Source organism: Geotrypetes seraphini, chromosome 13 (assembly GCF_902459505.1).
Source record: "Geotrypetes seraphini chromosome 13, aGeoSer1.1, whole genome shotgun sequence".
Classification (NCBI taxonomy): Eukaryota; Metazoa; Chordata; class Amphibia; order Gymnophiona; family Dermophiidae; genus Geotrypetes; species Geotrypetes seraphini.
This window is the reverse complement of record NC_047096.1, coordinates 73,603,194-73,615,733: the sequence shown is the minus strand read 5'-3', so window position 1 is coordinate 73,615,733 and position 12,540 is coordinate 73,603,194. Positions and strand designations below refer to the sequence as shown.

Below are 12,540 nucleotides of genomic sequence, written 5' to 3'. Positions count from 1 at the left end.
TGGCAGCCAGAAGGCCTTGAGCATGCACAGATGCTGTAGGCCCCGCAGCAGCCCAGCAGAGATCAGCGGCAGGCTCTGTTGGCACCGGCACATCCTGTGGGTTAGTGATGCATGCTTGTGTCCTGTCCGCTCGAGGTAAGGGTTTGGGCCACGGGGGGGGGGGGGGGGGCCAAGCCGATTCCCAGGGGTGGGGTGGGATGAAAGCGTATCTAAATACCTCGCAGAAAGAGGATCAAGAGAAAATCTACCCAATCCTAACACTCGTGTAAGTCAAAGATAGGTAATTGAAGCAGAGGAAAAAGAGTCTCAGTAACCCCACGAACTATCCACTAGGGATGATCTGGATCTGTATGTCTATGGGGTTCCGGTGTCTATCATTGACTCAAAAAAACTTCTGAGTAATTCTCTATTTTTAACATATAGTTTTATTTTTGTTTTTATATTTGTTTTTTTAACTTTGTTTAATCAATAAATAATAATAATAATAATTTTATTTTTATATACCGCCAAAGCCAAAATAGTTCGAGGCGGTTTACAATAAGAAGAGCTGGACATTCAGCGAAAAAATAAACAATGAATTCTTTGAATACATGAATATTTGTAGGAATGAAGGGGGGACATAGTAAGTCACATTGTAGGGGCATCTAGTACATGTAAGTAGAGTACAGGGATAAGGCATTATGAGTTCTTGGTTACAAATCGGTTGGTTTTAACTAGTTTTCTGAAGTTGAGGTAGGATGAGGAGTGCTTGATGATGTTACCTAGCCAGTCGTTCTGTTGACTTACTTGGAAAGCAAGAGTTCTGTCAAGGAATCTTTTGTATCGGCAGGTTTTTATAATAGGGTGACTAAACATATGTATTCTGCGTGTAGGTCTGGTGGAACAATCCAATTTAAAATGGGAGACCAGGTATAGGGGGGCCAAACCAAGAATGGATTTGAAACAAAGACAGGCAAATTTGAACAACACTCTTGCTTCTAGGGGCAGCCAATGGAGTTTTTGATAGTAGGGGGTTATGTGATCCCATTTTTGATAGTAGGGGGGTTATGTGATCCCATTTTTTTAATACCGAAAATCAATCGCACTGCTGCATTTTGTATGATTCGGAGTCTTTGGATGGTTTTCTTGAGAGACCCCAGATAAATGATGTTACAATAGTCGAGCAGGTTTAAAATAGAGGATTGCACCAGTAAGTGGAATGATGCTGCGTCAAAGTACTTTCTGATGGTTCTTATTTTCCATAGAGTCGAGAAGCTTTTTTTGATCAGTAGCTCTGTGTAAATATCTAGAGTGAGGTAACGGTCCAGCGTCACTCCCAGAATTTTTATGGTATTGACAATAGGGAAGTTCTGTCCGTTCAGGGTAATTGAAGTATTTTTGATTTTGTCATTTGGGTTTGCCAGGAAGAATTTGTTTTTTTCTGCGTTGAGTTTCAGTTTCAACTCTGTCATCAAGGTTTCAATTTGCTTTAAAGTTAATGCTAGATGATTCCTCGTCTCAAAAACCCATTTATATATCTTTGACTTACACGAGAGTGTTAGGAGTGGGATGGAAGCGTGCCAGTGGCCTCGAGGGGGTGGGGGGGGGGGAGTTTCTTTTTGGGATGTGGAATGAATCATCTGAGTTTCCCTTACTTTGTAGATAAGGACAGGTTGTTCACCCTCTCCAAGGTAGGGAAAACGAGAGGGCACTCTCTAAAGTTAAAAGGGGATAGATTCCGTACAAACGTAAGGAAGTTCTTCTTCACCCAGAGAGTGGTGGAAAACTGGAACGCTCTTCCGGAGGCTGCTATAGGGGAAAACACCCTCCAGGGATTCAAGGCAAGAATGTGTGCAGGTAGGGCTTGTCTCAGTTAGGGCGCTGGTCTTTGACTGGAGGGCCGCTGCGTGAATGGACTGATGGGCATGATGGACCACAGGTCTGACCCAGCAATGGCAATTCTTATGTTCTTATAAACTCACTTTGATATACGAGCACTTTGGTTTATGAGCATGCTTCTGGAACGAATTAAGCTCTCAAACCAAGGTTCCACTGTATATCCCAAAAGGGGCTTTTGGGGGTCCCATATCAAGTTTCTGCTCTGGGCCTGTGCACATCTGATACTGGCCCTATACCATGGCCTTCAATATCAAATGCCAGTGGCTTTTTAAGAAAGGGAGCTAGTGAAATACATAGTAACAGTAACATAGTAAATTGCGTGTTGCTTGCCTATTTTCATTTTAGATAATGTGGGTGTCGTCTGTGCTATGGTTTACCCTGGCTGGTCTAGTGGCATCTTTGCAGTGTCCTGGTGGCCAGGTCTGTGATGATGACGCCAGATGCTGTGAACTTCCTGGACAAGAATCTGCCTGTTGTCCACAGGTAAGTGAGAATTTTTGTTTGTACAGTAGAATCTTGGCTAATTGGTATTCAATTAGCCAGCACTCTCAAGCAACCAGCAAAAAAATTGCCCGCCCCCCCAAAAAAGTCTCCTGCGCTCCTCAGACAACCTCCAAACAATCCCCTCCCTCCAGCCCTCGGAGCAGCAGCGGCAGCCGTCCTGACAAACCCCCCCCCCCTCCCTTCCTGCCAGGCCCAAGGCAGCAGCGGCAGCCATTCCTGACAACCCCCTTGGTCCAGAGGCAGCAATGGCAGCTGGTCCTGATAACCCCCCTCCCTCCCTCTCTTACCGAAGGAGTAGCGGTGGCAGGTGAAGAAGCGCCACAAACAGGCTGATTCTGGCCAGCCCCGGCAGGGCCTTTCCTCTGCCACGTTACTTCCGAGCTGGCTTGAAGAAGCCTGTTTATGGCGCTGCTTCTGTTCACCGGTTGCTGCTGCTCCTTTGGTAGGGGATGGGAGGGGGTTGTCTGGATTGGCTGACGCTGCTGCTTCGGGCCTGAAGGAGGGAGGGCTGGATTGGCTGCTGCTGTTGTCTCAGATTGTGAGGGAGGGAGGAGGGATTGTGAGGACCAACTTTGCTGCTTCAGGGGCTGAAGAGAGGGAAGGAAGGGTGTTGTCAGAAATGGCTGCCTGCCGCTACAATATGGGTTTGTTGTTTTGTTTTGTTTTTTTGTTTGTTTTTTTACACTAGCCTTCAATCAACTAGAAACTACAGTTAGCTGGCATCCACCAATCCCCATGGGTGCTGGATAGCTGAGAGTTTGCGGTATGGAGGGATTTAGGTGAGAGATGCAAAAGACATACACACCTGGGTCTGTGATAATAATCATTTTCTATAGGGCAGGAGAAATTGCTGGTGGGTGTAACCGATGACTTGTTACCTGAAGTCATTATTGCAGTGCATGAGCCATCATCTACAGCACAGTGAAAGCCAAACTCCCTACTCAGATTTATTCCTAGAAGCTACCAACATTGTAATGACTTTAATGACTCTCATATTTTCTGAATCTGGTCTCCTGTGTGGCAGATAGCTTGTACTGATCTACAAGTCTGGAGGACCACATCTTGCTGTTGTGAAAAAAAAGTAGTGGTTTGTTTTTCAATCCCCCAAAAAGCACAATTGAAAGAATCTAAAATGTATTGCTGTATAAATGTAAAAAGGTTAAAGGAACACTTTTATGTTGTCCATTGAATTTCATAAAACCGGAAAAAAAGAAATAAAAATGTGAAAATACAGTGGTAGAGACTTTATACACCAGCAGAAACATAGGTCAAAGTCTGAGACTTTATCCCATCTGTCCAAAGACACTGTTAGGGTGACCATCTGTTGCATTTTTCTATCGTTCCCTCTCCAGATGAAACAAGTTGAGGGTTCCGGGCAGACAAAAAGTCAGCAAAGCTGAACAATTATTTGAGAAAGCAGTACTAGACATGAGTGGCACTGAGTAGCTTAAAAAATACAGCAAAAGAGTTTACTCTGGTTTTGGACTGGGAGCTGTTGTTTCAGTTCTAAGATCCCCAAACAGGCCTGATTTTTTTTTTATACCTTTTCTACTCCTTGCATTCGGTGTATATATTTTGGCTGTCCTGACTGGGGAGCCTACTAGAGCTTGGGAAAAGGGGTGGGGGGCATAGGCATATGACAGATTCACCATTTATCAATGGATTCTTCACAGTGTGATTAATATAGTATGAACATCCCTCCCCCTCAAAAAAAGAAAAATCTCGTTACCCTTGATTGATATGATAACATTACATGGATTTAACTTTTTATACTATAATATATTTAGAACCCTGAGGAGAGGATTGTATTGCGCTATCTTTTCTTAAATACATTTGACTGTAGGTCATGAGCTGTGACTGGGTTGGGGGGGTGTCCAACTTCTTCCTCCCAAAACACAACAACCAAATTTCCCATTCCCCCTTAATCTAGAAGCCACGTTTTAGTCTTGACCAGGTTTATCAGCCAGTCTGGTTTTCAGGATATCCACTATGACTATTTTATTTATGAGATTTCAAACTTGCATTATATTAAAAAATCTAAGCAGTACATGAATAAAATACACATAATAATAATAGCGATCAGACATTACTGTTCTCTATCATTAAAAGTAAAACACACCCAAATAATATTGTCAGGGCCGGCATAAGAGATTACAGTGTCCTGGCTAGTGCTGCCTGATTCAGGAAAAAAAAATTTGATTCGATTCAGCCTACTGAATTGGTTATTCAATTCGATTTTCCTGCCCAATTGGGTGTTTTGTTTTGGGGTTTTTTCCCAAACATTCGAATCGATTTACCGAAATGAATTGGTGAATCGATTCAGATCGTGAATTGGGCAGCACTAGCCCTGGCCCATCCCCCCCAATAAAACACCCAAATAATATTGTCAGGGCTGGCACAAGAGATTACAGCGCCCTGGCCCATCCCCCCAATAAAAAATACCCAAATAATATTGTCAGGGCTGGCACAAGAGATTACAGCGCCCTGGCCCATCCCCCCAATAAAAAATATCCAAATAATATTGTCAGGGCTGGCACAAGAGATTACAGCATCCTGGCTCATCCCCCCCAATAAAACATTCTCAAATAATATTGTTGGGGCTGGCACAAGAGATTACAGCATCCTGGCCCATCCCCCCAATAAAACATACCCAAATAATGTCGGGGCATGCACAAGAGATTACAGAGCCCTGCCCCCCCCATACAAATCAGTTCCCTCCTCTTGACAATGATTCCTGGTCCCTGCAGGATGTAACTTCATAGGCCAGCTGCTGCGAGGAGGAAGGGCCAGTAGGATCAGAAGAGGGAGGAGCAAAGTACTGCACGTCCCTCCTGTGGCACTGGCGTTGGCTTTACCCCCCCCCCCTTTACGGCAGCTAGCCTATGAAACTGCAGCCTGACAACTGGGCGGCAGCGTCGGAAGAGGGATGCGGAAGGCAGTATTCAGGCTATATGGTAGCTTAACTTGTGGGCTGGGGACATCGTGGTCCCAGCCCTTGGTGCCCTGGGCCAGAGCCTCATCTGGTCAATAAGCTAAGCTGACCCTGAATATTATGCATGAGAAACCTGAATGCACTGCCTCCATTGTATGCACCTTTATCTTACATAGAAACATAGAAAGATGACGGCAGATAAGGGCCATAGCCCATCAAGTCTGCCCACACCATTTACCCACCCTCTTAAGTCTACTGACCCCTAAAGTACAATAATTGTACTGTCATTCTACTGACCCGCCAATTCAAGTCCTAGTGACCCTATCCCTTGGCATGACCTCGTAGGGATCCCACATAGGTATCCCATTTGTTCTTGAAGTCTGGGATGCTGCGTGCCTCGACCACCTGTACTGGAAGCTTGTTCCAATGCTCAATCACTCTCTCCGTGAAGAAGTACTTCCTGGCGTCTCCACGAAACTTCCCTCCCTTGAGTTTGAGCGGATGTCCTCTTGTGGTCGAGGGTCCCTTGAGAAGAAAGATATCCTCTTCCACCTCGACCCGTCCCGTGATGTACTTAAAAGTCTCAATCATGTCTCCCCTCTCCCTACGCTCTTCGAGAGTGTAGAGCTGCAATTTGCTCAATCTTTCTTCGTACGGGAGACCCTTTAGCCCCGAGACCAACCTGGTGGCCATCCGCTGAACCGATTCAATTCTGAGCACATCCTTACGGTAATGTGGCCTCCAGAATTGCACACAGTATTCCAGATGAGGTCTCACCATGGCTCTGTACAATGGCATCATGACTTCAGGTTTCCTGTTGACGAAGCTTCTCTTGATACAACCTATCATCTGCCGTGCTTTAGATGAAGCCTTCTCCACCTGAGTGGCTGCCTTCATGTCAGCACTGATGATCACTCCCAAGTCTCGTTCTTCCGTAGTCCTTGTTAAAGTTTCTCCATTCAGGGTGTAGGTTCTGCAAGGATTTCCGTTACCGAGATGCATGACCTTACATTTCTTGGCGTTCAAGCCCAGCTGCCAGATCAAGGACCATTTTTCTAAAGTACGCAGGTCTTGCTCCATAGCATCCTGTAGATTATAGCCGTTTACTATATTGCATAGTTTGGCGTCATCAGCGAATAAGGTTACCTTGCCTTGAAGCCCTTGAGTTAGATCCCCAATGAATATGTTGAAGAGGAGTGGGCCCAGGACTGAACCCTGTGGCACTCCGCTAGTCACCTCTGACATTTTAGAGAAGGTACCGTTAACCACCACCCTCTGAAGTCTGCCACTAAGCCAATCTTTAACCCATGCCACTAAGCCAATCTTTAACCCATTAAGCCAATCTTTAACCCACTAAGCCAATCTTTAACCCAACTAAGCCAATCTTTAACCCATTAAGCCAATCTTTAACCCAACTAAGCCAATCTTTAACCCAACTAAGCCAATCTTTAACCCAAACTAAGCCAATCTTGTGCTTATTCATTCTGGATACTCGTATTGAAAACCTGACTGGCTTGGTATATCCTGACAACTGGGCTGAGAGCTGGCCTAGACAAATTTAAAACTATGCATATGAAGACTGGATGGTGAAAATTCCAAAAATTACTTCTCTGCTTGTCAATGGCTGTATCTCAGCCTTGTATTAGGAAGTAAGAGAGTAACATGATGGTGGCAGCAAAATCTTAAAGTGAGCTGTGGGCAGCAGGAAGGGCTCTGCAGGCCTTTTTTTTTTTTCAGGGGGAAGGAGGCCATTTTATTTCATTTTTCAAATTATTAGCTTTCAGGCCTGCAGGTGGTATCAAAACAGCGTACAATTGGGTACAGTAGGTTTATTTCTGTTCCTGGAGGGTTTACAATCTGGTTTAGATTCTTAATTTATACCGCCTTTGTGATGCAAGCAAAGCGTTTTACGTATTACATTCAGATACTTTCTCTGTCTCTAGAGGCCTTACACTTGAGTCAATGGAGGCATAAGTGACTTACCCTAGATCACAAGTTGTTGCAGTGGGATTTGAATCGGATTCCCCTGGTTCTCAGCCTTCTGCTCTAACCATTAGGCTGCTCCTCCACTCCTTGTCAATGGGCCACTCCTAGCTCACAGACTATAGTTTGCCACCTCTGCCTCAGATACTTAAGTGCTTAAGAACTGTCTATTTCAGTGGTCTCAAACTCGTGGCCTGGGGGCCACATGTGGCCTGACAGGTACTATTTTGAGGCCCTCAGTATGTTTATCATAATCACAAAAGTAAGTTTCTTGATCATATGTCTCTAACTATAAATGACAATATTATTATTGAGACTTAGCCAAAAGGAAAGATTTATAAACTATAAAGAGTTTTACCTCATGCAAAATTATCATTTCTTTAATAAGCCATTAACTTTTTCTGAGGCCCTCCAAGGACTGACAAATCCGAAATGTGGCCCTGCAAAGGGTTTGAGTTTGAGACCACTAGTCTATCTGATCTCAGTAACTGCCCCCTCACATTGTCTTTTTAGGGTATTACGCATGCCTTACCTATGATTAAAGCAGGGAGCATGAACGAAATTTCTGAAAACCTGTGCTCGACTAATGTCTCGTGTCCATCAGAGTACTCGTGCGTCCCTACCCCAGCAGGGTTCTACAGCTGCTGCCCCATATCAGAGGTAAGCACAAATTCTCTTGGCATAGCTGTCTATTTCTGTTGGCCTGCTTTTGTTTCCTGGCTTCATTTTCTTATTTAATTTTGCATCTTGCATAGGAAAGGGATTTCCCTCTTCTCCCCACCTTTTCTCTCCCCTGTTTTTAAATAACTATGCATCTTATGGGCAGCAGAATTTAAATTCATATGTAAGGGGAGGGGACTTAAGAACATAAGAACATAACCAGTGCCTCTGCTGGATCAGGCCAGGGGTCCATCATGCCCAGCAGTCCGCTCACACGGCGGCCCATCAGGTCCAGGACCTGTATAGTAACCCTCTATCTATACCTTTCTATCCCCTTTTCCTTCAGGAAATTGTTCAATCCCTTCTTGAACTCCAATACCGTACTCTGTCCTATCACGCCATCTGGAAGCGCATTCCAGGCGTCCACCACCCGTTGGGTGAGGAAGAACTTCCTAGCATTGGTTCTGAATCTGTCCCCTTTTAATTTTTCCAAATGCCCTCTCGTTCTTGTTTTCGAAAGCTTGAAGAATCTGTCCCTCTCTACTTTCTCTATGCCCTTCATGATTTTGTAAGTTTCTATCATGTCCCCTCTAAGTCTCCGCTTCTCCAGGGAAAAGAGCCCCAGTTTCTCCAATCTTCCAGTGTATGAAAAGGTTTTCCATACCTTTTATCAAACGTGTCGCTCTCTTCTGAACCCTCTCAGTGTATTGAAATTAAACCATTTTCCCCTCTCTTTATCATGTCCTGGAGCACTAATGAAGGCTAGTTTAAAACATTTGTTTCCTTACTGAAAGCCCAGTCCCAATGGTGTGTTTTCTTCATAATAGGACGCTCCCATTCTATCTCCTCACAGTGTTCCTTCTGAGTGGGTAATGCAAGGTCCTGTTGGAATATAAAATACAGTGTTAATAGGGTTGTGTTTTTTTTTTGGGTTTTTTTCAGGTGGTCTCCTCTTGTGCTGACAGCAGGCACTGCTGTCCTCCGGACTCCCTGTGCAGCTTGGATGGGACGTTTTGTCTTCAGGTTTCTGGTACGTATGGAAAATATTTTGTGTAACTTGCTTTGCCTAACAGGTCTGTAATTTGATGGACATAATCAACAGCCCAGTATGAGTTGCCAAAATTGTTGCAGCCTTTATATTTTCCATAAAATATTTTTCTTACTAATTAACCCCCCCCACACACTTTTATGAAGCCACATTAGGCTTTTTTTTGAGGGGGGGGGATTTCTTGTGCTCAGAGTGATTATTCAGCTCTGTCTGCGTGGAGAACACACAGACTTCGGTCTGCAACTGACAGGCCAGTCCCAGTGGGTACCTGTCAGCCAGCCTGCATCTGCTTCTGAGGAGTTTGGCCCTCTTTTTCCTGTACCCGGACAAAGTTAGGCACCGGCTGTTGGCCATACCTATGAGACTGGGCAGTGTCTCGCAGGGTGCCGGCTGCATTCCGGGCCTCCGCCCGTTCCTGAGCGCGTCACTTGGTCCGCAGGGGTGGAGGTGCAGTCTGACTGGCAGCCTGAAGATCAGCACCACGCAGACATTCCCAGCATGAGACGGTGGTTCTCTGATTCCAGCTACTGTAAGAGAGCGGTGGCAGGCGGCAGCACACTTCCAGCATTTCAGCATGGGAGCACCAGCTGAGTTATCTTTACAGCCATTCTTCATAGCCGGGAGCAGCTAGTACCATTATAACGGCTGGACAAAAAAAGCTAAGTACTATAGTCTTTACAAAGCCAGTAAGCCTTAGCATGGATTAATATCAGCTTTATTGTAATACTATGGTTAGTACTGGTTACATCAGGGGTGTCCAATGTCGGTCCTCGAGGGCCGCAGTCCAGTTGGGTTTTCAGGATTTCCCCAATGAATATACATGAGGTCTATTTGCATGCACTGCTTTCATTGTATGCTAATAGATCTCATGCATATTCATTGGGGAAATCCTGAAAACCCGACTGGATTGCGGCCCTCGAGGACCGACATTGGACACCCCTGGGTTACATCATTACTATCACAAGAAATAACAAACAATAGCAGCAAAAGAAGATAAGAAAATACCCCCCCCCCAAAAAAAAAAAAAAAAAATGATAATAGACAAAGATAAAGAATAATGTAAAAAGAAAGGCAATTGGGACTAATGATAGTTCACAAGGGGCTGTTCTGACAGGACTAGTTCCAAAGACAGACAGCTGTGAACACTTGAGGACTTTCAGCCTTTACAAATAAAATATTTAGTGTTTAGAGGGTTTTGAAAAAAGATATACGTCACAACGTAATTGGTCACCTTAAGATCATCACATACTATCACACCCAAGTCCCATTCCTCTTTCGTACACAAAAGTTCATCCCCGAGGGCACTCAGTTTATTTATTAGACGCCTGTTTGGAACAATGTCACCATGGATTCACTAGAGGTAGGACTTGTCAGACAAATCTGATCAATTTCTTTGACTGGGTGACCAGAGAGTTGGATAGAGGATGTGCGCTAGATGTGGTGTATTTAGATTTTAGCAAAGCCTTTGACAGCGTTCCATAAACTGAGTGTCCTGGGGATGGGTCCCAAAGTGATGAGCTGGGTCAAGAACTGGTTGAGTGGAAGGTGACAGAGGGTAGTAATCAATGGAGATCACTCTGAAGAAAGGGATGTTACCAGTGGTGTGCCTCAAGGTTCTGTTCTTGGGCCCGTTTCAAATTTCAATTTTTTATTAAAATTTGATTTGAGTCGCTTATCTAATTTCTAAGCGAGATACAAATTAATATATAATAAAGAAAACAAAACCATAAATGTAACTAAAATAAAAACAACGCCAATAACAAGATAATTAAAAGAGTTCAAAAAACATCAAATAAATGCTGTACTAATAGTTGACAATTTAACAGACAAACATGAGACAAGAAGAAGCTGGGTTGAAACTACAAATTATATAGGAAAGAAAGACGAATAAGGAACAAACAAAAGGAAGGGGAACACTGCTACTTGTTTTTTTTAGAGGAAATTGAAGAATGAAAAGATTGAAAAAAATCAAATGTACGCTTCTTTAAATAGGTGACTTTGAAACGAACAAGGTTATTCTCCTCCCTTACGGGGGCTGGAAGGATATTCCAAAAGTTGTGGAGCCACCACTGAAAAAAATTTCATGCCTTTTTGTTCCTATTATTCGGAGGGAGGGGACTGATGATCTGAGAATCTTGGATGGCTCGTATGGAACAAGATATTTATCGATGTATTGAGATGATTTGGAATGTATCGTTTTAAACGTTATTAATGAAATTTTATAAGAAATTCTTTGATTGGCAACATTTTTATAAATGATATTGTAAACGTTATTAATGAAATTTTATAAGAAATTCTTTGATTGGTAACATTTTTATAAATGATATTGCTGAAGGGTTGTCGGGTAAGGTTTGCCTCTTTGCGGATAATACCAAAATGTGCAATAGAGTAGACATGCCGGATGGTGTGAATAACAGGAAGAAAGACCTGGCGGCTAAAATTGAATGCTAAGAAATGCAAGGTCATGCATTTGGGCTGCAAAAACCAGAGGGAACGGTACCGTTTAGGGGGTGAAGAACTTATGTGCACGACCGTAGAGTAGGACTTGGGTGTGATTGTATGTGATGATATTAAGGTGGCCAAACAGGTTGAAAAGGTGACGGCGAAAGCTAGAAGGATGCTAGGTTGCATAGGGAGAGGTATGGCCAGTAGGAAAAAGGAGGTATTGATACCTCTGTATAAGACTGGTGAGACCTCATTCAGAATATTATGTAGAATTCTGGAGGCCGCACCTTCAAAAAGATATAAAAAGGATGGAGTCGGTCCAGAGGAAGGCTACTAAAATCTTATGTGGTCTTCGTGATAAGGCGTATGGGGACAGACTTAAAGATCTCAATCTGTATACTTTGGAGGAAAGGCGGGAGAGGGAAGATATGATGGAGACATTTAAATACCTACATAATATAAATGTGCATGAGTCGAGTCTCTTTCATGTGAAAGGAAACTCTGTAATGAGAGGGCATAGGATGAAGTTAAGAGGTGATAGGCTCCAGAGTAATCTGAGGAAATACTTTATTCCAGAAAGGGTGATAGATGCGTGGAACAGTCTCCCGGAAGAGGTGGTGGAAACGGAGACTGTCTGAATTCAAGAGGGCTTGTGATAGGCACGTGGGATCTCTCAGAGAGAGAAAGAGATAAAGTGGATGGACAGACTAGATGGGCCATTTGACCTTTATCTGCCGTCATGTTTCTATGTTTTGATGAAATCTAAATACACCATGTTTCTTTCTTTTTCCATTAGAGTCCTTGCACATCCAGGGAGGGGGGGGGAGGGAAACGTATATTGAGGAGTTAAATTATTTCGTTATAATATTGAAATCATATCATATGTATTATTGTTTTAATAATTAAGATAAGAAGGGAAGAAAATGATTGTTTAATGTAATAATTGTATAGTTAATAGTGTGTTTTTATGCAGTTTGTATGCTTTACCATGTGTATTGCACTATCAAAGTTTAAAAATCAATAAAGATTTACAAAAAAAAAAAATAATAATAAATACACCATATCTATCCATCTCTCCAATTCTCTGCTT

General features: G+C 43.3%; 1 protein-coding gene across 3 annotated transcripts in view; it reads left to right on the top strand.

The window, feature by feature from the left end:
* Positions 1–12,540, top strand: part of GRN (granulin precursor) — a 76,764-nt gene that overhangs the window by 13,431 nt on the left and 50,793 nt on the right. For all 3 annotated transcript variants that reach the window (XM_033918678.1, XM_033918679.1, XM_033918681.1), the window contains exons 2-4: positions 2,224–2,361; positions 7,811–7,957; positions 8,900–8,987. In XM_033918678.1, the coding sequence (XP_033774569.1) occupies positions 2,224–2,361; positions 7,811–7,957; positions 8,900–8,987 (373 nt within the window). The remainder of the gene's footprint in view (positions 1–2,223; positions 2,362–7,810; positions 7,958–8,899; positions 8,988–12,540) is intronic.